The following is a 25,717-nucleotide window of genomic DNA, read 5'->3' as shown; positions in this document are numbered from 1 at the left end:
GACATCTCACCAGGTACAAATTTTTGTAGGTATATACACTCAGCGTCAAAAAAATCGCACATCTTAACTTTTTTCTTTCAAGCGGTTTTAAGTCTTATATTATACTAGACGGGCCCGCAGCTCCGCTCGCGTAAATGAAATAAAGAGTTGGTCTTAAGTTTAGTTAAATACATAATAATATAGATATTATTATGTATTCAACCCTGCCAGGGTTTATAACTGTGATAGGAATTTCTTATTTGTAGCCGTTATTTGGATAACTTAATTCGCAAATTTCTCATTGCGAAAAGGCAAGATGGTATTTTTTCATCGTACGTAGGTATTTATTTAAAACTTGTTTTAACAAAAAAATATTATTTATTTTTATAAGCCTAGTTGCAAAAACATTGATTAGATTAATTTCCGCCTTAAGACAAATATGGACGACCACCGCCCATAAATCGCCTTTTCATACAAACGTAGGTAGTCCCCATTGGGGTTGCATTTGAATTACGCATTGTAGGTAGGGGGGGGAGGGGGTAGGAACCCCCCGACCCCTCCCCAAAGTTAGGAAATCAATAGTTACGACGAAAAATTATATTTTATTTTTTGAGGTTATGTTCAATAACCAATTTTGACTTATAAAATTTCGTATAACAATTTTTGAGCACTTTGTCCGTATACATGTTTTTGATCACTGTATTTCTTTTTTGACAGCGAGTCGGGTGTGTTGTGAACGCAAGATATCTAACACTCCTCCTCGCTTCGCTCGTCGTCGTACCTAACGGTGATTCTGGCACTGTATTTCGTTTTGACCACTGTATTTCGTAACTTCAAACACGTATAAAAAAAACTACGCGTCTCCTAGACACAAATCGGCTGTCATTTGAAAGGGGTGACCAACCCCTATAAAATGCCACCCTTCCCCCCCCCCCCCCCCCCCCTCCCTGTAATGCGTGATTCAAATGCCAACCCCTGGCCTCCGCCACCAGATCACGCCATGTTTCTCGGTCTTGCAATAGCTCTCGCCAGTCGCCATGGCCGAGGTTGAGCAGGTCTGGAGCAACTACGTCGTTTCAGCGGTACCTAGGACGTCCACTCGGGCGTCTCCCATTTTGTTGTCCCAAGTACGCTCTCTTCACGGCACGGTCCTCTCCCATTATCTCTAAGTGTCCGAGTCACTGAAGCTGCCGCTTTGGTCCCTCAATATTTCGCCACTATATCGTAACACATCCTTATTTCTATGGCAACAAAGTTATATTACAATATTTGGCTGACTGCTGACTGTACATTTGATTATTTTCATCAGGTCGCTCAAAAATATCTGAACATGCACTTTATCTACCTACATTATAACTTACTATCAACTTTGTATTTCTGGCCCATCTCGGCAGCCCGTTCCCCGGCATGGCAATGTTTGCCGAAGCCGTGAAAGTCAATCTGAATAATATAAGTCAAAAAGAAATAAACAACAAAATACAAATTATAAATAATATGATATGACAATATTAATTTGATTGATAAGTCATATATGGCATAAGTCACTCGTATGGGCTATAGACTAAGGTTGAGGTTGTCAGCACTTTTTATTTTACTTCGTGTAAAAAAACGCCGAAATAAAACATAATTTAGGTTACTTTAACTTACGAATAATTTGGTCTAGTCTGTAGCACCACCGTAACGAAAATAACCGAGAGTTGCCGAGAGATGGCCGATCGCGCGATCGTCGTAAAATAAAGATTGTTATAAAAAATTCTTTTGCTTATTATAAATTAAATACGCATCGAAAGCGATAGTTTTTATGCTCTAGTTCTATTCTCATATTTAGTTAATAGATTGGATCAGTTTTTTCGTATCATACTGTATCATACGTACGTCGTATTTGAGAAACGTGTTAAAAACTTTTTTAGATATTTGTAAGGCGCCATCTCGCTTCTTCCCTCGTTTTTTATCCCGTTCTGGTTTTTCAATTTTATATATATATGATAAGGCAAGATAAGACTATGGGGCCTTATTTAAAAGCTTATGAAACCCTCTATTGGAAAATGTCGTAAAATTGACGAGCTATCCCATAAAAAAAGATTTTTTCAGGAAAAAGGAATCAACGTGTATTCAGGTTAAAATTACAAAGAATAAAAAACACTACAAAATCAACAGATACAGAAAAAATAAACTTAAAACCTAGTGCTACCTCCTCTTACCCTTCGAGTAGCTTCCATGCGATCAGTCATGACTGTTCATGAGTGCCACGATGCGTTTTTGAGGAAAGTTGTTCCACTCCTTAATAATGGCGTCTTGAAGCTGGTCGAGAGTGGCAGGAGCAGGATCATGCGATCGCACCCGCCGTTTTAGCTGATCCCAGAGATGTTCGATTGGGTTCAGGTCAGGGCTCCTTGCTGGCCACTCCTTTACGGTGATCCCAACCTCACGCAGGTAGTCTCGCACAATCAACGCAGCGTCGCAGCGGGCGTTGTCATGCATAAACTGGAAGTTGGGTCCAACAAAACCAGCATATGGGACCACATGCTCCTCTAGATCTTGGTTATGTAACGCCGAGCAATCAGGAATCCCTGGCTGTGACCACATTCAGTGCGGGAAATGCACACGAGATCCCGTTTTCCCGTCGATCGAAATGCCGTCCCAGAACATGCGAGATCCGTGCCCTTAGCAGACGGTCTCGTCGGTGCAGGCTTGCGTGAATTGCTCTCCCTGCGTCCTATACACCCTCCTGCACCTGTCGTTGGTGCCAAGGCACACCCTCGTCTCGTCGGAAAAGAAGACATTCCTCTATTCTTCAAACGTCCAATCTTCGTGCAGTCGGGAAAATTGCCTCCAGGCTATTCGATGCTCTGGCTTTAATTGGGGGCCTGTAGCAGCTCTACGGGGCAACATCCTCTTCTCTACCAGCCTTCTTCTGATCGTAGAGATGCTTACTGCTGTTATACGAGCTGCTTGAAGCTGCTCCTGTAGCTTAACAGCGTCGGAGAAATGGTTCTGCAAAGAGTTCGATACAATGTACCGGCTGTCCCTAGCGGAAGAACAGCGTTATCTTCCAGATCCAGACTTCCTGATGTAATCACTAGTCTCCTGGAACCGCTGCGAGACTCGACGCACTCGGAAACCGCTTATGTTAAATCTTTCAGCATCTTGATACTGCCATCGTCCTGTTTGCAGCAGTGCCACCTCTTGAGCTGCTTATTCTGGCCTGGTATCCATATCCAAGGGCTTTTCCTGCTCAGTAGTGACCTCAGTGACCTCTGGAGAGCGAATGACCCGTAACTAACCTTTACCCCTCATTTTATACCCGTCCTTGTTTGCACAAGAAGGGACCGATAAAAATCGGATCTCGGCCCTTTTTTAAACAAAACGCCGATGTTTGGCGATGGCTGTTTTTACGGAAAATGACGATGTATCTTTTTAAAGTTCATTAATTGCGCTTTCAAATGATATCAATATTGACAGGGTACGATGTGTAAGATAAGAGCTATATTTGCTTGAAACGAATTTTTGGTGAGGTGCGATTTTTTTGACGCCGAGTGTATTTATTTAAACATTATTGAACAAAATACAAATAAAATGTACAAATGGCGGACTTAATGCCTAAAGGCACTCTCTACCAGTCAACCATAACATCAACTACTCCTACTTCTTAAACTGCAACTTCTCCAATCTTTTCAACTTCTTCAACTTTAACTTCTCCAACTTATTGAACTTCAACTTCTCCTACGTCTTCAACTTCAACTTCTCCTACTTCTCTTACTTCTTCAACTTCAACTTGTCCAACTTCTTCAACTTCAACTTCCGTAACTTCAACTTCTCCTGTTGCATCAACTTCAACTTCTCCAACCTTTTCAACTTCTTCAACTTCAACTTCTCTAACTTCAGCTTCTCCTACTTCTTCAACTTCTCCAACCTTTTCAATTCTTCAACTTCAACTACTCCTACTTCTTCAACCTTTTCAACTACTCCTACTTCATCAACTTCAACTTCTCCAACCTTTTCAACTTCTTCAACTTCAACTCCTACTTCTTCAACTTCTTCAACTTCAACTTTTCCAACCTTTTCAACTTCTTCGACTTAACTTTTCCAACTTCTTCAAATTCAACTTCAACTTCTCCAACTATAACTTCTTCAACTTCTCCACCTTCTTCAACTTCTCCACCTTCTTCAACTTCTCCAACCTTTTCAACTTCTTCGACTTCAACTTTTCCAACTTCTTCAAATTCAACTTCAACTTCTCCAACTATAACTTCTTCAACTTCTCCACCTTCTTCAACTTCTCCGCCTTCTCCACCTTCTTCAACTTCTCCGCCTTCTCCACCTTCTTCAACTTCTCCACCTTCAACTTCTCCACCTTCAACTTCTCCACCTTCAACTTCTCCACCTTCAACTACTCCAACCTTTTCAACTTCTTCAACTTCAACTTCTCCAACTCGAACTTCTTCAACTTTTTCAACTTCTCCAACTTCTTCAACTTCTCCAGCTTTAACTTTCCAACTTTAACTTCCCCATTTTTTTCATCAATCTCTCCAACTTCTGCAACTTCTCGAACCTCCAAGTTGGAGTGGAAATGGAAGTGATGTTAAGATAAAAAAATATGGTTGTCTGTAAAGTCGGTTTACGGACGATAATTTTGCGTGATAACGTCATAAGAAAACATTACCATTACATTACGTGTAACGTTACCATGGATATCTGTCCACAACGTTACCATGGAGATTTGTCCACAACGTGAGACTTTTTCGTGCATGCTACCGGTGTTCATCGATTTATAAGACGTTATCACGTCAAAATTAATAAATAAATAAATAAAAGAAAAGAATATCTTAAATTAAAAAGGGCTCAAAAGACCTTTCGTTACAAATAAAGAAAGTTCGCATTTTTGACTAATTAGTCATCCATTTTGGGGGTGAAAAGAAGTATGTAATAAAAAGCAGATTTGTTTAAAAATTATGGTACCCAAATAACTAATTCCACGCAGACGAAGTCGCGGGCAAAAGCTAGTGATCATATATTTTACTTGTGACGCTGACTTTACTCTTATGTGTTGTGTACAAAATATTCGTGATTGCAACCATTTTATAAATCAAAAAAACATAACTGAATAAACGTTATAATTTATAGATAGGTAATATTCTACAAGGGAATTCGTAATTATTGTTACTCTATATTTATAAACTAACTGTTGCCCGCGACTTCGTATTCGTACGCGTGGATTTATATGTTGGTTGTTAAGTATATATTCTACATGAGTAACATGCATGAGCATAGAACATTGTGCAGCAAAAGATAGGGTAGGTAGGGTTCATAATTTTACAACGCATGACATTGGTCTATCACAACGTACGAAGTTTAGAGCACTTACTGAAAAAAAGTTCCCTCTCTCAACCCCCCTTAGAAGAATATAGGTACATATTTCCAAACAGCTGAAATTGTTTTTATTGTATTCCAATATAACGCCTTTTTACGAAGTTCCAGGTAACGAGATCGTTTGAAAAATATTTTCAACCTTAATTTAACTCCCTTTAGGTATGAATACGTATTCAAAAACGCTGAATTTTCAAGTTTCGTACTAAAAAAAATTTTGTACCCGATACAAATTACAAATTTTGTCTAATTTTGTGTTTCATTACGGAGTTTCATATTTCTTTCCTAATAAGTACAAACTTTCAACTTCTTTTTAACCCCCGTTGGGGAAGAATTTTCAAAAAAGCCGAAATTATTATTCGTGTATTTTAATAGAGTTTCAGGTATATAAATATATACATATATAATGTATTGAATAAGTACCTGCATATTTTCTTTAGAACTGTATATAAGTAATTATAATCAACATGGATTCTAAATACTCATATGAAGTATAGCTACAGAGTGTATGTAATATATCCCTTTAGATTAAGACGAGTTCTTAAGTAATTGGGTAGGATATGCGATATCCGTCGACGCGTCCCACATAGTCCTGTCCCACTGTCTTCATTTGAATCGTTACGCAGTCTTGAAAAACACCTCATTTTAGAGTTCTGAGCATAGAATTATGTAAGTTAAAATTACTATAATTTTATTCAATATTGTATGTATCAATTGAGTAAAGTTAAGAGGCATTATTTTTCAGCGATATAGCAGAATGTCACAAACGAGACTTGCACGTTTTCTGCTCTTGCTAATACTGGTTTTGAAGCCCACTACAAGTTTTCGTTGTGATCGTCGACCTTACGGTTCTACGTCTTTGGCGTCTCCCTCGGATGGCCGATTTCAGTTAAATATTATAGGCACTGACAATACGTACTTACCGGAAGAAGTGTATACTATTCAAATTACAAGAACAGACGATGAATCTGAATTTACGGCGTTCATGCTGTCAGCTGAAGGCGATTTAAAGCAGGACCCGAGGAATCCAAGGAGGATGTTGGCTCAAAATCCAGGTGAACTGAGACCCCAAAGCCAAGCATCAGGAAAATATAGTGATCGCTGTTTGTATTCTGTGGAGCAAGCCAGCTATAATACGAAATCTTCTGTAGAAGTAAGTACCTACTTATTTGGAATTACATTCTCTTCTTTATTATGAGAACTTATCTGGCGCGCTTTGCATAAGAGCAGTAACTCATTTCGAAATGTCATTCAATTGTATACCTTGTACTTGTACGATATGTTCTGCAATTGAAAAATATTTTAAATTGAGTTACTGCTCTTATGCTTAGAGAGGCAGTTATTAGCTAGATGTTGTTACATTTAGCTTTACTAAAATTGAGACTCACTTAAAACACAGGTGTATTGGGAAGCTCCTCCTGCAGGCAGCGGATGCGTGACCATCCGAGCTATGGTGGCAGAAAGCCAGGAGGTCTGGTTTGAAGACGGGGCTCCGCTGACTCGTAAACTGTGCGAGGACATGCGCCAACCTGACGATGTGTCTCCAAACCTTAACTACGAATGTAACATTTGTGATGAGGCGAAATATCAGGTAAGGTATAAGGTATAACGAATGGATTATGTAGCTGTAAGGTATTCAAGTAGGTACATAGTCTAATTATCAGATTTTGGAATTATTTCCACCATTTTTAACCATGAAGCCCGCCGTGTCGAATTGCTCTGAGGTTTCTCTCACTTCACTAGCTTTGACGCTGGATTAATATTTAAAGTGGGTTTATGTGAAATGAAACCAGGCATGTTCAACTGATCGACAACTTTGTATTCTCTTTTTCTTAGGTTACATTTACGGGTATCTGGTCTCGTAATATTCATCCGCGACTATACCCAGAAAGCGACTGGTTGCCGCGCTACAGTGACTTAATTGGGGCGTCTCATGCGACTGATTTCGTGCTTTGGGCGCCTGGGGAGCTGGCTTCCGATGGTCTGAGACAACTGGCCGAGCATGCCAACAGTAGCAAGTTAGAAGCTGAGATACGAGAAAAGGTTTGCAGATTAATTATCAAATCAATGTACCTTCATAATTATTACTCGTAACTGTCGTAACTAAGTATGTAGGTTCCTTACAAAGAAGTCGTCTTGTTATTATCATATGTAGTGCTCATTGATCGTCAAAATTGTATGCTTCAATGTTTGTTGAAAACAAGCCTTATACGAGTATACGATGATATTTCTTCAGATTGGTGATGGCGTCCGGACAATTATCAAAGCAAAAGGTCACGGTTACAAAAAGATGGACAATCCATCTCACGCATTCTTCCGAGCCGACAAAGTCAACCACTTGATCACCACCGCCGTCGCGATGTACCCGTCTCCCGACTGGTTCCTAGGAGTGACCAGGTTTGAGTTGTGTCAGGAAGACAACACCTGGCTTCAAGAAAAAGAACTAAATTTGTATCCGTGGGATGCTGGGACTGACAGCGGAGTATCTTATGAGGTAAGCTATACTTCAACAGCCAAAATTCTAATAAAATATAATGACTTGAGGAGTTAAGTCAAAATTATGATTTAAGTGAGGTCAATATGGGTAAGAGTGGCATACACATTGATTAGTGTTTATTGCCAGCAAATGTATAAACTCGTAATAAACACTAATCAATGTATAAACAGGTCCCAATGTGAAGGCCAGCCACACTTAGCTCTATGCCACAGTTGTCCGTATTGACCTAGTACTTAGTACCTCAAGGGTTTGTACTTTGTATACCCGGTCTTGCATTATCGACGTATATAAGTTCAGTTCAAGTCTCATTAGCTGATTTTTAATTGTGTTCGACTAGTGGACTCCACAAATTTTGCATAGCTACAGTGGAAAATAAAAACTCATTTGGTTAATAGTATACCATAATGTTACCCATTGACTAATTCCGTGGTTATGATTGATACGTAATAAAATCGTAAGAACCAAAAGGTCCTTAAAATGTAAGTATCTGTTTGTCTTCTTTTTCTAGTCCCCAAATATAGAGACGTATCCTCAAGACGCCATTGGTAGAGTCCAAATGAGTTCATACGACAAAAACTCACCATTCTATGGAATCGATATGAAGGATGTCCACCCATTTGGAAGGATCCGTATCCAATTAATAAGGACGTACCAACGAGAATGTGAAGAATCCACAGGTCAGTATTAGGACTATTAGGGCCCGTTCGCATTATTTGAAATAACATCGGAAGTCAAACTGATACCGATATTATTTCAGCGACCATATAGGTTTAGGTTTAAAGATATTTATTCTCAAAAAAGACATACAAGTCACTTACACGAGAACAGAGTTACAAAGTAAAAGTAATCTTATCTACGGTAGCATACGAAAGTCGCTCGAGAGGTACACGCTCACGCAACTATTTTTTTTTTACCGGGACCATATCGCAGTCCCATTAATTATTACCTGTAATTGACGCATCTATGGTATCGGGAGGACATATGTATAAAAATGTTGGTCCTAGGGCACCAATGTCGAATCAGAAAATGTGAAATGGCTTTTAGCGATACTTAATTACTTAGATGAGTTGTATTTTGTGCAATGTTTGTGTGCTGGCCAATGCTACATAATTTGAAAGCTTTATTCTCCATTTATTATATAGAAGAAACGGAAGAAGAAGAAAAGCCTAAGGAACCTGAAAGTGGGGAAGAGAAAAACGATTCCGAAAGTCAAGAACCCGACGAGCCCTCCAGGTATCAAAATCCTGACATAGCTAGCGACGAACACGGCCGGTGAGCCATGGTTCTGTATTCCTAAACTCTGCTATTTATTTATATTTTTTAAGAGAATAAATAATAAAAACCTAACTACCTATGTTTACTAATAAAACATCTTGATTACGGGATAATATTTAGGTTAGGTACTTAGGTAGGTACCTACCTACATCTTGTTCGTCTTTATTATCTACAACAATCAATCGAACCGATTCGTCTAGAATAGCAACTTTTTTCGGTACGGTCAATAAGGGTGCATACCGCACTCTTGCATATACCTAAATTTATTTTTTCTCTTCACCTGGTACTTACATAACTGCTTTGCTTGATCATTAGGCAGGTACCTAATACGTAGTTGACCAGAGTTATTAAAGTTTCCTTTTAATGATGTCTCGTTCCAGTTCAAGTGAGATACCTCTAGATCAAGATCCTGAATCAACAGAGGAATGTCCTATGACACAATGGCTGGAGTGGAGCCCCTGCGAAGGTCTCTGCGAAGACGGTACGCTCACGGGCTATAAATGGCGGGAACGCTACCATCTGGTGGACGGGTTACCAATCGAGATGTATGATCCTAATGTAAGTAAAAAAATCATATGACATCATATGCTTAAATTTATGTAATCACTAGTTAGTACCAGCGGATAAAATTAATGAGTTAACAGTTGTGTTCAGTTTTGTGTAATAATGTCCTTTAATATTTATTTATTTATTTAAACTTGTCAATATTGCCCGCTTTTTTTCATATCTATTAATATTAGCTGTTGCCCACGACTTCGTCCGCGTGTATTTATTTTACGAAACCCACTTTCATCCCCTTTTTAACCCTATTAGGGGATGAATTTTCAAAAACACTGAAATAACTTTTCTTCTGTTTTAATATAAGGGGTTGTGGACAAATCACGCGAGGTGTTTTCGGCTACTTTATGACCCCCCCCTCCCCCTTGGTGATATTTGCTGAGGTTTTTGCCTACCCCCCCACCCCCCACACAACCTCACGTGTATTTTTTTTTAAATATTTTATTCGACCTATTTTTAAGATGAATAGTATTGTATATAGAAAATCTTGTTTATTTTTTTATTTTCGTTAAATAGACTCGCTATTTTGAAGTGTATAGTGAAGATTTATGTTTAACGAAACCGAGAAAAAGTATCTACTCATGTGGTAGTTTTTAGTATTCCGTACAAAACTTTGTTCACGGAACACTTATTTCTTTCTTAGTTTCGTTCACTGTAGAAAAATACACGTGAGGTTTCCTTATACCCCCCTCCCCCAACGTGATCTATCGTGATTTTTTCGTGACCCCCTCTCCCCCTATCGAACCTCGCGTGATTTGTGCACAAGCCCTAATACCTTTTCACGAAGTTTCAAGTTTCTAACTTAAAATAAACAATGATCCCCATACAAACTTTCATCCGCGTTTTAACCCTTTAGGGGTTGAATTTATCAAAATCGCTTCTTATGTCTTGTATATACATTAGCTAGACTAGTTCATAGAGCGGTAGAATCCGGAGTCATGACTTCAATCATGCAATTTTTCAACTTTTCCTTTATTTCTAATATATACTTACCTATCGTTGAGAGATATTTCTGCTTAACATAAAATTAATTTACTTGCATTTAAATAGGCACCTATGTGCTACCTATATAAAAGTGTGACAATTTGACCTATTATCTGCTAAAAATATTAGTGTTAACATAACTCTTATAGATTGGCTGCTTTAACGGATTTGTTTAAAAATGTCGTTTTGGACAGAGGCCTTCTGGGCCAATATTAGCGAGTGTGTCGTACCCATTTCATTGATATATCCAGGAATTTATTTCCTCCTAGGAAAAACATCCAAGCAAGAAAGAAGTTCCAACATACTGCAAGACCCACTTCGAGGATTTCGAGCGCATGGAATGTGAGGAACCGTGTACTGAAGAAGGGGAAAGGACTGAAGTCACTGGTATGTACCGCGCCCCGCCTGGCGGCTGTGGGCTTTATACAATTTTATTTAGGTATTTGAGAGTTGACATAATTATCAACCATTATGAATTTGGGACCACAAAAGTTTACAGCTTTAGGTATCATGCCGTTTTTACATACTTACTCTTTCACACACTGCTAAAATGACAATTACATACTTTTAACAGTTTTAACTTTGTACAGGGTAAAAAAAAAGCCGAAATAATTTATTTAAAGTTTAGCTGAATTTGAAGACTTTTTCACGCTGTAATTTTTACTAAAATATGAAAAAGGTTGAAACAAATCACTTAATTGTAAATATACAAAAGATAAAGTACGAGTTGATGTATCGAGGACCTACCGCGAAAATGAAATGTATTTATCTGCATCTCTATAACTCCAATAGATAGACTCGATAGAGAAGCAGATAAAGAAATTTCGATTTTCGTTTTTCGCGGTAGATCCTCTGATATGTAGTTAAAACGTAGATATATCTATTTGTTATGATTTCAGCTGAACGTAGACGGAACATGGTCATTCCGGGACACCCGTGGGGCTCAAGAAAACGAGAACTTTTCAACAATAAGAACATCAGATCTTTGTTGTAAACTATGTTCTAACTAGATTTAAGATAACATATTAATCACTATAGTTATAAAGATAGTGTATAAAAAAGTCTGAATTCTAGCAAGAGCTCTTAAGTAATAATAATCGGACATCTTAAAAAAACCAACCAGTGCCTATACTTGCCTAGTGCTTTCCATACACTTATACATAAAATCGTCAGTAAAATAGATATTTTAAGCTTGAGTGAATTAGTAATAAGTACCTATATGAAAAATATTAAACTGTTTTAAGTACTCTAATCTCAATAGTATTTTACTATCAATAATTTTCCTATATAAATTTCAAAAACAGTCAGTATACCTACCTATTTAAAAATTAAACGAATAAAATCCAAAATTCCAACTCTATTCGTTTGACTCGAAGTATGATTCATACTGTATGAGTAACATCGGCAAGTAACCAGAACAGAAGGGATCTTCATTACTTTCATTAGGTATATGAGGATGCGGACGATAAAGTATACATTACAGTTTAACAATGTAATGCTGCTAATAATGAAGGAGTTTATATTTAGTGTCATGCTACATTTGTGTGGTGTCCTTTCAAATGGTTACAACGAGTGATCAAAAGTGCATACGAAAAGGTTTCCAAAATGCTTAAGTTGTTCAGTATCGGTAAGTAATTTGTTACCCTTTTTACATATTTGGATACTTATATAACCCTTAATTTATTATTTAATTAGGTTATTTCTTAATTCTTACAATTACCTACCTCAAAATTAATTAAGATGTAGATGTTTTTAATTTTTTATGATATCGAATTCAAGTAATTAGAATACTTTTACTCAGTATCTAACTAAATTTAGCTAAAAATTTATACATTTTGGCTGGTCCATTTCCTATGGGAGGGTATTTTTTTTCCGCGATTTCGGGGTTGGTCCCATTGTAAAAGTTGCTCAGTATAATCCCAAAACCTCCCTGGCAACGGGAATGCAGTTATTTTTTATTAAGCGTCAGATTGTCGTTATTGCGATAATGGACTATAATATTATTGATATATCTGGAGTGGCTGGCTACGGAGACTTCTCGATTCTTACCTTATTATTGTGTATTATGTTATGATTTGCATACAAAATTAATACCAAATTTTAAAGTATATAGTACCTATATTAGTAGTAAAACACTTTATTGTACAAAAAAGAAAAACAAAACAGGAAAAAACGCAATTTTAGTACCTACAAAGGTACTTATGCATTTAAGGGTTCTCTTAACAACCATGGATTTCTTTACATCGACATGTTTTTTATTTCGGATTTCAGATTTTCCTTTCTTCATGATTTTACTTTTACAAAGTGTCCTGTGTGACGAAAGTTGTCGAGTACCTTTAGGTATTAAGACGCCCGCTTTGCCTCCTGATGACCGCTATATAATCGATATTAATCCTCCTGTGGATAATTACGTACCAGAAGGAACCTACACCGGTGAAGTTTTATACATATTACATAGTTATATGTACTAATACCCTGTACCTATATGTACACCTAGCTGTTGCGCGCGACTTTGTTCGCGTGGATTTGTATGTTAGTGGTAATATATAATTATATTCTACATGAGCATAGAACATTATGCAGCAAAAGATATCAGTAGGGACGGTTAATCATTTGTTAATAATTATACAAAGCATGAGATTAATTTTGTGTCACAAATGTCACAAACTACGAATCCAAGCCCCTAACTGAAAAAAATTGTTCTCGATAGAATCCCTCTCAACCCTCTTAGAAGATTTTCAAGTCCACTATTTAAAAAAAATTTCGCTCTCGATGCAAATTTTCAACCCTTTTTTCACCACCTTGAGGGATGAATTTTCAAAATCGCTGAAATTAGTTTTCTTCTCTTTTAATAAAATTTCTTTTTACGAAATTTCAAGTTCCTAGCTTAAAATTAAAACCACAAGACAAACTTTCATCCCCTTTTTAACCTCCTTAGTGGTTGAATTTTATATAACGTTCAATTAATGTTATTTTGTTATCTTATATTCCTTCTAAAATGTCTTATGTCTGTATAAGAAGTTTTAAAGAATTTGTAATGGATCACCACCTTGAGGGATGAATTTTCAAAATCGCTGAAAGTAGTTTTCTTCTCTTTTAATAAAATTTCTTTTTACGAAGTTTCAAGTTCCTAGCTTAAAATTTAAACCACAAGACAAACTTTCATCCCCTTTTTAACCTCCTTAGGGGTTGAATTTTAAATAACGTTCAATTAATGTTATTTTGTTATCTTATATTCCTTCTAATATGTCTTATGTCTGTATAAGAAGTTTTAAATAATTTGTAATGGATTCCAACTTTCTACCCCTTTTTAACCCTGTTAGGAGATGCCTTTTAAAAACGCTGAAATTACTTTTCTTGTATTTTAATAATATGTTCATATGCAAAGTTTCATGTCCTGCACTCAAAAAAAATTTTGATCTCCATACAAACTTTCAAACCTTTTTTCACCACCTCAGAGGATGAATTTTCAAAAACGCTGAAATTAGTTTTCTTTTTTTTTAATATTATACCTTTTTACAAAGTTTCAAATTCCTGGCTAAAAAAAAACTTGAACATACAAACTTTCATCCCCTTTTTAATCCCTTTAGGGGTTGAATTTCTCAAAATCGCTTCTTATCTCTTGTACACCTGGTGAGTAAATTTCAACTTTCTATTTTCGTAGTTTCGGTTCTGCGTTGATGAATCAGTCAGTCAGGACACGTGTACCTATTTATATACACCGTGTTTTTATTGAATTCCGTTAACTTCGGGGTATGGTTAAGTACGTTTAAGAAAACTAAATGGCATAGTTAATTTTGAAAAAAAAAAAAAATTTTTTGCTTTTTTTTTCAGAAAAATTAATAATAAAAAGTAATTAAATGTAGCATATAGCGTTGTTGTAACACGGGCATTACATTTAACTAAACCAAACAATTGAAATCTGTGACATATCAATGTCAATTCGAACATCGATCGACCGAGATTTTACTTAAGTTTAGTAGCAAATGTATGAACTTATTCTAAACACTAATCAATATGTAAACCGGCCTTAAGGCAAGTGTACAAGCTTGTAGAGGCCTTATAGGAAAAAAATAAAATATTGATTATCTTCGAAATGGAGTTAATTAGAATATCGGTGTCTTTGGGAAAGTTACTTGATTTAAGCTCAGGTATGCACCCTTGAAATTAACGGAAATCAAAAAAAACACGGTGTATATTGCTTAAAATTTTTAAAATATACTAAATTTTATAGATAGGTTCATTAAGCTAAACTTTAATTTATGTTTTAGTTATCCTTAAATCTAATGACGGGAAAGCCAAGTTCATAGGTTTCACTATTTGGTTGACGGGGCACAGCGCAGAAAATCCTGACAACAAAAGGAAACCGAAGATTTATTTAGCTGGTCAGTTATTACCGGATGATCCGCTGACGAAATTTGGAGACCGAGAATGTCCCAATAACACAGTAATTCAGACTAATTTGGTACCTAAGGATATCGTGCAGGTAATTTGATGTCAAGTATGAATTTATACGTCTCTCTAGCGTTACAGGAAAGCACTATAGAATATACATACTCGATCACACAAGCAAATACCTACCCGTACCCATACCGGGACTTGAATCGCAAAGTCACTTTCCTATCGATCGCTGCGGAGACCATTGGCAATTGGAATCGATGGTTAAAGTTAGTCGGATTACGAGTATGCGGGTCCCTTCTGTATAAATCGATTCCCACCGGCTTGTTTGCTTAAAAATAATGGAGCACGCCTGCAACTTTTGAAAAATATTTTTTTTAATCCAAATTACCCTGGCTTGCCTTAGATATTTTTAATTTAGATGTTTATCGGTTGCCTTGCCTACCTTTGACTACTTTTTCGCTAATGTCTCTATTTTATTCACTTAAACGAAATGTTTAATTCAAATATCATCTTATCGAGGCCAAATGGAAAGCTCCGCCCAAGGGCCAAGACTGCGTGACCATCCACGCAATGGTGGCGATCAGAAACGACATGTACTACAGCGGCCTGACGCGACGCGTGTGCGAGGACGTACGCAAACTTGAAGACATGCCACCGGACGAAAGCCCTAATTGCTCCGTGTGTGAAGAGGCCAGGTATAAGGTGTGCTTTCAATCTATATCTGCAGTTAGAGTTGAAACTCTTGATACCTAAACCTATAAAAAGTCTGAAGACAAGTAAATATACGGAACATGGATTCCCTTAGAAACAAATTGTCGAAAGCATTGCTTGATTTGATAAAATTCATGCCTTTGCCTACACAAAATTGTATGATTATAGGATAACCTTTCTTCCTAACAGAATTTTTATTTTCTTTCCCAGATAACATTCGAAGGCCTATGGTCTTATAATACCCACCGTCCCTTGTACCCTATGTCTAACACGAGTACGCCCTCATTCAGTGATATAGTGGGAGCATCACATAACAAAAACTTTAAAATATTTATCATCAACAAAGAGGCTTCCGAGGGAGTTAAAACACTTGCTGAACAGGGGAATACTACAGTGCTGGAGTTAGATATGCAGGAAAAGGTACTGAAGGTTAACTTGAGTATGGGTTGTGCAACTCAGGCATTGGTAAGGTAGGTAAGACAAGAAAACTACTAGGCCCAAATGGGACTGGCCGGTTGTGCAATGTGCATGAATCCCGATAGATCGGCTAGCATAGCTACCATGCGAATGCTGCAAGGGCGTGGACGAGGAAGACCCAATACGGAGATGGTGAGACGACTTAAACAACTTCGCTACTTAAATAGCTAGCACTAAAACGGGGAGGAAATAGGCTAACAAAAAAACCTTCAAAGCACGACTCGTGGGTAAAAACCTACGACGTTAGGACTATCACCCCAAAGGACGCGCGATGTGTTTGATTACCTTACCTGCTTATATTCAGAAAATTCAACAATTTGAAGTTTTTGTAACACGTTTTGCATTATTTTATTTGGTCATAGTTTAAAAATTAAATTATCTTTTCAGATTGGCAACAGTGTTCGAAGCATAATCAAAGCAACTAGGCCCCGCACTACAAATGCGGCCACCTCCGCGATATTCCGTGTGAACCAGAAATACCACCTTGTGTCGGTAGTGACAGCAATCCTGCCTTCGCCAGACTGGTTCTTAGGGGCATCCAACCTAGAACTATGTAACGCGAGAAATCCAAATACGTGGACACCAAACATAACTTATAATCTCTACCCATTAGATGCGGGAACCGACAAGGGATCGGACTTTAATGTAAGTCTTACTTTAACGCTAAAAGTCCTTCATGCTAGGTTACCTATAGGTATAGGTAATTAGGTAAGTACGTACAGCATAATATTCGACCTGCATGAAATTTTGGGAGGATAACTTAGTAAAGAAAGGTGTGGACACCACTCTGGGGACGGGCGCCGGGCGCGTAGGGTAAAAGTCTCAGTCCTCGACATGCTAATACATATATAAATTCCCGATATATGATAAGACACCTCTTTTGCTAATGACGTAAATTTAATGATAGAATGGAACTCGAACAGTGACGTGCATTCAGACGTCTACATTATTAGAAAAATGATTCAGGATTTTCAGTTTTCTAATGCAGTTAAATTATTGTTTTAATTTCAAACTCCTTGCCTTGCCTTTACTTGTGAGAATGTATACTAGCTGCAAAGGGCTAGACGAAGACATTCAGCTATATAGGTAATTAGGTAGGTACTACAATTAAAATGGTATTCTATGTAAATTTACAGTCAGCGAACGACAACCTCATGCCTCCTCAGGCGATAGGCAATGTAAAATTCCAAAACGCCCCCAAAGAAATCAAGCCATTCGCAAAGCTCCGCTTCGAGCTGATAAGAACATTTAAACTTACTCCGGACTGCTTGAAAAATAACACTGAGACATCCGGTGAGGATGAAGTCGGAGGCGACACGACACGACACGACAGCACTGAAGAAGAAGTAGAAAAAGAAGATAAGGAAGAAGGTAAGATGCGTAGCCCATTGCTGATCAACAGGAAATATTACTAATGTTAAAAATTTAAGGCAAATTCAAAGTTCAAGCCGTAGAATCTGCGCGGTCGATTTGGTCGAAATTACCCCGTCTCAGCTAAGATCAGCCTACGTTCTCTTATTATTACGTTTGCTGACATTATTACGTTATTCAAATGCCATACTTACGTACTTTAAAAAACCATAAGCTTTAACAACTCAACTTTGTTTCAGAAGAAGATAAAGAATCGAGTGTAAAAACAACTGTCTCCAGTACCAGGTGAGACCAAATCATTCAAACTAACTGTTTCCTGCAACTTCGTTCGCAGGATTTTTATGGTGTTCATGTAATTCTTCATGAACGCTGTGCAAAAAATATTTATGTAATCTGCCTAAATAAGTCTCTCATTAAAAAAAATATTTTCAACCCCATTTTAATTCCCTTAAGGAATGAATATTCCAAAACACTTATGATAACATTGCCACACGTTGTCATTGCAATACCATGCAGAGGCTTAATCCGACTTTGAATATATGTACATACAGGGTGGTCCAAACCTTGACGTCCAAAATTTTTTTTTAGATTCCTCACGTCGTGGGCTATCAGAATATACCCGTATGTTAGCCGATTATTCGTAGTTTTCGAGTTATGATTTTTTTAACTTTTGTTATGAAATTGCGGGTGTCCCATACAGGGTGGCTAAAAAAGAACTGCATTCCCGTTGCCAGGGAGATTTTGAGATTATACTGGGACTTACTGGTACTTACTATGGGACCGACCCCGAAATCACGAAAAATAAAAATTACCCTCCCATAGAAAATGGACCAGCAACAAATGTATTAAACAGCCAAATTTTTTTTTCGCAATTTCGAGGTTGGTCCCATGGTAAAAGTTGCTCAGTAAATCCCAAAACCTCCCTGGCAACGGGAATGCAGTTATGTATTTTTTAGCCACCCTGTGAACCTGGGAACCCCGGAATTTTGTAACAAAAGTTAAGTTAAAAAAATCATAACTCGAAAACGACGAAAAATCGGCTAACATACAAAAATATATTTCGGACGTCAAGGTTTGGACACCCTGTATGTAGATTATATTATATTATATATACTGATTAAACCTATCTACGCTGCGGCGAACGATCCAGAATCAACGCAGTGTAAATGCGCCATTTTACAATGAAATTAAAAATCTAATTTTTAGTGAAACATCGTTAGTAACGGATCCAGAATCATCACCGGAGTGTCCCATGTCGGCTTGGAGCGAATGGGACGAATGCGTTGCCAGCTGCGAGGGCGGCAAGCGCAGAGGGCAGCACAAGCGGGAGCGGTACCACTTGGTCAACAACCATCCCGTCGAGTATGGGGACGAAGAGGTAACAAACTTTTTTTAATACCACGTCGGTGGCAAACAAGCATACGGCCCGCCTTATGGTAAGCCGTCACCGTAGCCTATAGACGCCTGCAACTTCAGAGGTGTTGCCGATCCTTTAAACACCTGTAGGTACACTCCTTTTTGAAGAACCTCATACTGTAGACCCACGGGAAAACCTCGGCAGGGAGCTCATTCCACAGCCGGAGCATCTGCGGGAGGAAATGTGCGCGACCATATATCGCTCGAATGTTTAGAGCCTCGAATATACACGAGTGATAGAGAGGCAGATAACGAAATTTCCATTTTCGTTTTTCGTAGTAGGCCATCGGGTTTCGAACTCGCGACCTCCGCATTTAAAGTCCCTAGTATTAGGTATTTTATTACATTGTTTATGTTATTTGTTCAGGAATACGAGAAGGTACCAGAAATCTGTAGAGGAATAGAAGAATACAACTTTGAACTGTGCGAAGAAGACTGTGAAGAAACTTCGACAGGTGAATAAAGTTGCTTTTTACTTAATGATTTAAGTTTAAATATAAATGTAGGGGCTATCAAAATCGCTGCAGAGTTAGCATGATCTGATTCTAAGTAAATCAAGGTACCTAGACCTACTATAGATAGTCTGCCAAGCCAAATTCAGCAGATAAGGGCGGTAGTTATTATATTCATCGCCTTGTACTTATCGAACGAGCGAGCGAAGCGAAGCGAAGTTTTTACATTCGACTTGGATCACGCGGCTGGCTAGCGGCACGTCCCGGCATTTCGATGTTTTTAAGCTGAACTGTCAGAAGATAGTTTGATACTCAAGAACTAAAGTAAATTTGTTCTAATTTAAATGAAATTGGATAAACGTGTAGTCGAGGGCATTATATTTTAGTCATTAAATTATGAGCAGGCTCGATCAAGGGATTATTGAGGTAGAAGAGCTTAGAAGGCCAAAAAGCTGTTTGTGAGAGGTCTTGCTATTCTGGTCATTTTATTTGCTAAAAACGTGGTCGAATTTAGTATCAAATGAAAGTGCTCGGTTTGCACTTTTATAATATCGTTTTTAAATTTACCATTTTGAAATAATTAGCAAGATAATAATAAAATAATGTAAACATAATATAAGTATGTGACATTTGACAGGAAATATTTCAGCTTAGCACAGATACAGTTTATTTTAATCTCTATGATTTCTAATACGCTATACTTAAATCCAGGGGAGGGAGAGTCGTATATAAAACACTTTATTCGAAAAAATAGCGACATCTATATTACTTAACGCTAAACTTTTTTATTAAATATGGCTCCACTTTATTTCGCCAGAACGTCTTAAAACTCTTGTATCCAGGGCATGGATCAAACAAAACATCTGTTAGAACAGATTATTTATGGCCATCGTTGCTATAGAGGCGATTGTCACAAAAAAACAACTTTGTCAAATAAAACTCAAAATATTATAACACCCCATTTATTGTCTGTACTATGACATAATTCAGATAAATAAAAATACTTTCAGTTTTACAATGTTAAAAGAAACAAAGTTTTCATACGCCATCACAGTTGCTGAGAACTTTAGGTATTACCAAAAATTTTTGAAAAATTATGGCGGGTAGATTCACAACCTGTGCTGCGTGTAATTGTGTTTCGTGGTCAATTGTGTGTTATTCCAGCCGTGTATGATAGGTACCTACTTTATTTACATCAACAGTCAAGTTAAAGTACCTAATCTGTTTTCGTGTATTAATAAATGCCCTGAAGCCTTTTTTCAGAGTGTTTTATGTTCGCAATATACTTAGACGGTATTTATGCCCCTCCCCCCTGATATTGACGTTGATATTTCTGGTTAAGAATTACAGATGGCGCTTCAAAATGGATGCAAAAAAGTTCCACGAGAGGGCTATCTTTGTCCTATATATTAATTATATTATACATACTACTCTTTGCTTAAATATATCAGTTAAGGGCTCCACAGACCTTGCAATAAATCCACGTGATTTTTGATCCATTGCCGCCCATAGTGCGACATAAAATAGTAGAAATTAAATAAAATGGACCTCAAAAATGTCCATACTAAATTGTTGCCATGTGTAAGCATTTAACGTCAAAAATGTGCCAGTTACGTAGAAAGTGGCTCACTCATTTATTTTCTACTATTTTATGTCGCACTAGCTAAGTACGAGTACCTAAGTAGGCTCAGAGTAAATAACTAATAAGTAGGTGCAACAATGAACAAAGTCAATCGCAATCGCTTATATAATTTTTGGTTAACCGCGAGTTCTCAGTTCGGGGCGAACTACTAGTAATATTTACTTAGGTACTTAATAATATGTTTCAGCGGAGCCCGAAACGCAGCAACGACTCGCTCCGGGAAAAAGTTGGTGGTTCAACTAATTGACCTTAATTTGAGCCAAATTAAAACAATTTCATGTCCACCGACAGAGATTAATTAAACAAGTGTGTGTCACAATGAATGAGTTGTAATTTCACCTATAGTATAAGTAGTGCTTATTATATCTACATCTACTTTCTACCCTTTATTTGCTCTCGAAAGGGGGTGATTTCTGATCCTAATGGCTGGGCTGAGTTTTCTGATTCACGAACGTAATGTAAAAAAGTACTTTATCTCAAATTGCCAAGAATATTCAATGTTTTATGCACTCTGGCAAACCACTTTGTCAGTAGAAAAGGCGTGAAATTCAAAATTTATTTGGAAGGACAACACTTCGCGCCTGCATTTTTTAATTTTGCCGCCTTTTTCTACTGACGGAAATGGCTTGCCAAACTATATTTTTATAATTTTTTTTAACAAGCAGAAACGTCTGCGAACGATGCTATTAAGCTTAGAATAAATTTAAAAGTGGAAAAATTACTGTCTTGGGTGAGACTTGAACTCACGACCCCTGGATCGATACTCCAGTGCTCTGCCATCTGAGCCACTAAGACCTCATCCATAGCCAGCAAATCTTTCCACCATATTAATAGGTCAAGGGGACCCTTAGCGACATCTACCGCAAGAGTGTTACACTTCTTAAACGGCTACCGGAGTTCCAAGTCATATTGGAAATTCACCAGTTACGATGTGCTACCCATACCAACCCATACTAAACATATATATTTTTACACCTAAACTCAACTAGAAATTTCAACTAAGTAATATTGGTAATGGTGTCCTGATATTACGTGGAACGGAAAACTGCTGTTAAGGACAAGCTGCCGTTGACCGGTTAGCGCTTTAGTGAAAAAGCTAAAGCTCGTGAAACAAAAACATCAATTCATGCCATGTTGTGGGGACGTGGCCAATGATTACGGGCTTATTACAACTACCCTTTATCGAGTCACTTTCGAAAGAGGCCGGTGTTCCTAAAGCGCTAGACGGGCCTTGCGCGTTGGAGGGTCTGCCATCTTGTGGACTGAATCGGAAACATAAACTGTACATTGACACGTCATGCCAAAGGCTGTGCTGCCGTCTACAGTTAACGTACGTTTTATAGGTTTTGCCATCTTGTGGGCTACATTGGAAGCTTAAAACTTGACATATACATTACGCGTCAATAAACAGGGGGCACCTGTGCTGCCCCCTACAGTTCATGCACGCTCGTAGGTGCAATGGGTGCAACGAATTTAAGCTCCCCATTCACACTCCTACCTTGTAGTCCGCCTCGCAGGACTACGGCGTAGGATATAGCTCACACACCCTCTTACGTTGTAGTTCGCCTTGCAGGATTACGGAGCAAGAAATAGCTCACACACGGTACTGTTTTGCCGTCCATCACCAATACTGCTTCGTTTCTCACAAGTGTCGGTCTACTTACTCTTGAAAATGTTACGTGCAATAAAAAAAAAAAGAAAATAGCTCTTCTGCTATGTATTTTCTTGTTATTGGATAAAAATAAAAAAAAGTGTGGGAAAAGAAACTGCCAGAGAGCGTCATATTTCTTAAGTGTTGGTAACAATTGTTGCAATGCCTATTCCTCCATTGTTTGTTGGAGTGATTGGGTGATTTCTGGTCCCAAAAACAGCGATTTTCTTTATAATTTTTAAAAAAATGGCGCGCATTATTGTCATACTTCGAGCAACACGGAAGGGAGGCGGCATTCGCACTATTTCCCCTCTGCCGAGGTACAAGATTAGCGCGTCAATCTAATCTAGCGCGGGTAATAAAACTAGTTGCACTTGGATTTTTCACTAGACCGAGTCCAGACGCGCGCGTGAACACTGCTGCACAAAAATGCCTGTTTGCTCGGTTTTTTGTTATAAAAAGAGGTCGGGGACATCAAATGTACAAAAAGAAAGTGTTACATTTCACTTGTAATATTTTTTTTTACATATCATACGTTTAATTACATTCAAACACAATTATTATATTTTAGTCTCATGTAATTGTTGGATTTATCGATTTTGCTCGCTCAGTACAAATTGCGGATCGGTCGAGCGACAAATCCGACTTCTCATCTCTCAGAATACAATAACATACTTCAACGAAAATGTGTTAGTGTGCGTGTTGTGACACTTGTCACTCGTCCGTACCACAGAACACCGCCTCTAGAAACCTAATATTGGCCATTTTGTTCCCGACGCAAATCACCAAACTGTGAGGTGCGGGAGGGGTGCTCACGGCGTTGCGATTGGTCGTTTCAAACATGGCGCGCTGACACGTGCAAGCGTAGGGATGGGACATGTTCATTACAGGTAGTGGGTACTGCTACCAGTGATACCGAAATTTATTGTGGTAAAATTGTTACCAATTTAGTATACTTAGAGTAAACTTACTTAATAATTATATTGATTAATTTAATATTTCATTAAGTAATTTAACAATGTACCTGAAATTTTTACTTAACATATTAGGGCATTTCTGCTTAAAGTACCCAGAACATGAATTTTAAAGTTTAGAATTTTTATATTATTTCCACTCAGAATCGCAATCTCTTTTGATACGAGAAAAAAGTGTCTAACTGCTCACCTACAGGATTCTAAAAAACCCATACAACATATGTCTATCACAAACCAACACCGAGTTCCCTCGCACTTCTTTGAAGTTCATCATCAGGTCCATCTCGTGACATGAGACCTAACTGCTCACCTAGAGGATTCTAAAAAACCCATACAACATATGTCTATCACAAACCAACACCTAGTTCCCTCGCACTTCTTTGGAGTTCATCATCAGGTCCATCTCGTGACATGAGAGCTAACTGCTCACCTAGAGGATTCTAAAAAACCCATACAACATATGTCTATCACAAACCAACACCGAGTGCCCTCGCGCTTCTTTGAAGTTCATCATCAGGTCCATCTCGTGACATGCGGCCTAACTGCTCCGCTGGCCTAGAGGATTCTAAAAAACTTACACAACATATTACCTATAAGTATATTATGTCTAAAATGGTACAATACGGTATGACGAAGCACGAAGTTTCCGCAACTGAAAAACCATCATCGTCACATCACTAGTCGAAAGGGAAAAGGATAGCGCATTGCATTTTCAAGTTGACGAAAAGGGACGGACATACTTCGCCTCTGCTTACTGACCAGTATAAAATGAACCCCGCGGACAAGAAACATTATTCAATGAAATAATGAATTTGACTTTCCTGTGGGATGTTATTCCATCTGTTTCGTAAGTAGATGTCTTAGATGACTTGCCACACCATTTTACGCTGCAATATCCCATGATTTCCCAATGAATTCAATAGTTTACGATTTATTTTCTTAGACTCGTGCACACTGCTAACAGGTCGTTACGTTGGGCGCAACTGATCGGAGCGGCGCGTGAACAATCTTATATTTGACCTATACACCAGGGATGTTACGGAGCTCCGGTTCCGTTTCCGTTAAGGCGGAACTTCCGTTTGGTTTTACACATCCGTTTCTGTTCCGGTTCCGTTATGTTTGAAACGGAAGTTATAACGGATGTCAATGCTTCGCGCGGCGGCGGCGGCGTACATCAAAAACAAACAGGTTCATACCAGTCATTCGCTCATCGCCCCGCTTGCCACGTGCTACGCTAATTTGTTGTTTGTTTGTATACTTTGTTTTATTCGTGTTATTATAATTAAAATCGTATGCGTTCTGTTGTGTACTGACTACTGACTGTGTGTAGTGTGTGTGGTGAATGTTAGTGTGTAAAAAAACGCACAATGAAGCCGAAATCAAGTTCGATTTGGAACTATTTTGATGAAGTTAGTGGGGACACGGCTAAGTGTATACTTTGTCTGAAGGTTTATTCTAGAAAGGGGAAAACGACTACATCGTTAAAAAGTCAGGCTCCGATTCTGGTTTCGGTTCCGTTTTCGGTTCCGTTTCCTTTTTCGGTTCCGTTTCCGTTTTCGGTTCCGTTAAACTAAATTGAAAACATCTGTTTCCGTTTTCGGTTCCGATAAAACCACATCCGTTACATCCCTGCTATACACCATACGGGCGGTGACCGCGAGTCGTCCTATAAGCTCGGTCTATAGGGGTTGGTCTGTGGTCCGTACACAAAAAGAGATCGAGGTTTGCAAGATTTGTCTTTGACGTGTGTCATTTTCTATGTATTTGTGTCGTCATTACAGATCGGATTTTGTATGTAAGTGTGTGAGAAGTGCGACTGTGTGCACCTTTCCCCCCGCGAAAAATGGCAGAAAGATTTGTACGGTGAGATATCGCTTGGGCCCCTCCCTTCCGATGTGTCGGAAGCCGGTGTTGCTCGAAGTTGTCATACGTCAAACACGTCCATCCGCAACGTAGGACGAC

The 25,717-nt window shown here is 38.2% G+C and overlaps 3 protein-coding genes across 4 annotated transcripts; 2 read left to right on the top strand and 1 right to left on the bottom strand.

Moving 5' to 3' along the window:
• Positions 1–3,870: 3,870 nt before the first annotated feature.
• On the bottom strand, positions 3,871–5,057 carry LOC134806764 (sodium/potassium/calcium exchanger 1-like). The gene is made up of 3 exons (XM_063780134.1): positions 5,000–5,057; positions 4,247–4,462; positions 3,871–4,028 (listed from the first exon to the last, which is right to left on the bottom strand). Exons 1-3 carry the CDS (start codon positions 5,055–5,057, stop codon positions 3,871–3,873), a joined length of 432 nt encoding a protein of 143 aa, XP_063636204.1.
• Positions 5,058–6,091: 1,034 nt separating this feature from the next.
• On the top strand, positions 6,092–11,716 carry LOC134791703 (spondin-1-like). Of its 2 annotated transcripts, none has more exons than XM_063762820.1 (9): positions 6,092–6,499; positions 6,746–6,937; positions 7,183–7,389; positions 7,583–7,840; positions 8,352–8,520; positions 8,986–9,076; positions 9,499–9,676; positions 10,930–11,047; positions 11,560–11,716. In XM_063762820.1, exons 1-9 carry the CDS (start codon positions 6,104–6,106, stop codon positions 11,652–11,654), a joined length of 1,704 nt encoding a protein of 567 aa, XP_063618890.1. In that variant the 5' UTR covers positions 6,092–6,103; the 3' UTR covers positions 11,655–11,716. The 2 variants fall into 2 exon arrangements, with proteins under 2 accessions (XP_063618890.1, XP_063618883.1); XM_063762813.1 differs by having other exon boundaries at positions 8,986–9,115.
• Positions 11,717–12,185: 469 nt separating this feature from the next.
• Positions 12,186–17,586, top strand: LOC134798157 (spondin-1-like; the record flags this gene model as incomplete). The annotated part of the gene is made up of 7 exons (XM_063770502.1): positions 12,186–12,287; positions 12,932–13,093; positions 14,932–15,146; positions 15,581–15,763; positions 15,983–16,192; positions 16,637–16,894; positions 17,386–17,586. Coding segments are annotated over exons 1-7 (1,251 nt in total), but the record flags the coding sequence as incomplete, so codon positions are not given.
• Between the last annotated feature and the right edge of the window lie 8,131 nt (positions 17,587–25,717).

Source organism: Cydia splendana, chromosome 1 (genome assembly GCF_910591565.1).
Source record: "Cydia splendana chromosome 1, ilCydSple1.2, whole genome shotgun sequence".
Taxonomy (NCBI): Eukaryota; Metazoa; Arthropoda; class Insecta; order Lepidoptera; family Tortricidae; genus Cydia; species Cydia splendana.
Note: the sequence above shows the minus strand (reverse complement) of the source record. Positions and strands in the feature narration are given on the sequence as shown.

Coding starts and splice junctions, on each gene's coding strand:
- LOC134806764 (XM_063780134.1), bottom strand. CDS start 5,057: ATGGTTGCAATCACGAATATTTTGTACACAACACATAAGAGTAAAGTC. Junction 4,463..4,999: donor GAGTAAAGTCAGCGTCACAA/GTAAAATATATG, acceptor GGAAAGTTAAAG/CTGGAGAAGTTGAAGAAGTT. Junction 4,029..4,246: donor AGGCGGAGAAGTTGAAGAAG/GTGGAGAAGTTG, acceptor AGGTTGGAAAAG/TTGAAGTTGAAGAAGTTGAA.
- LOC134791703 (XM_063762813.1), top strand. CDS start 6,104: ATGTCACAAACGAGACTTGCACGTTTTCTGCTCTTGCTAATACTGGTT. Junction 7,841..8,351: donor ACAGCGGAGTATCTTATGAG/GTAAGCTATACT, acceptor TTCTTTTTCTAG/TCCCCAAATATAGAGACGTA. Junction 9,677..10,929: donor TCGAGATGTATGATCCTAAT/GTAAGTAAAAAA, acceptor ATTTCCTCCTAG/GAAAAACATCCAAGCAAGAA.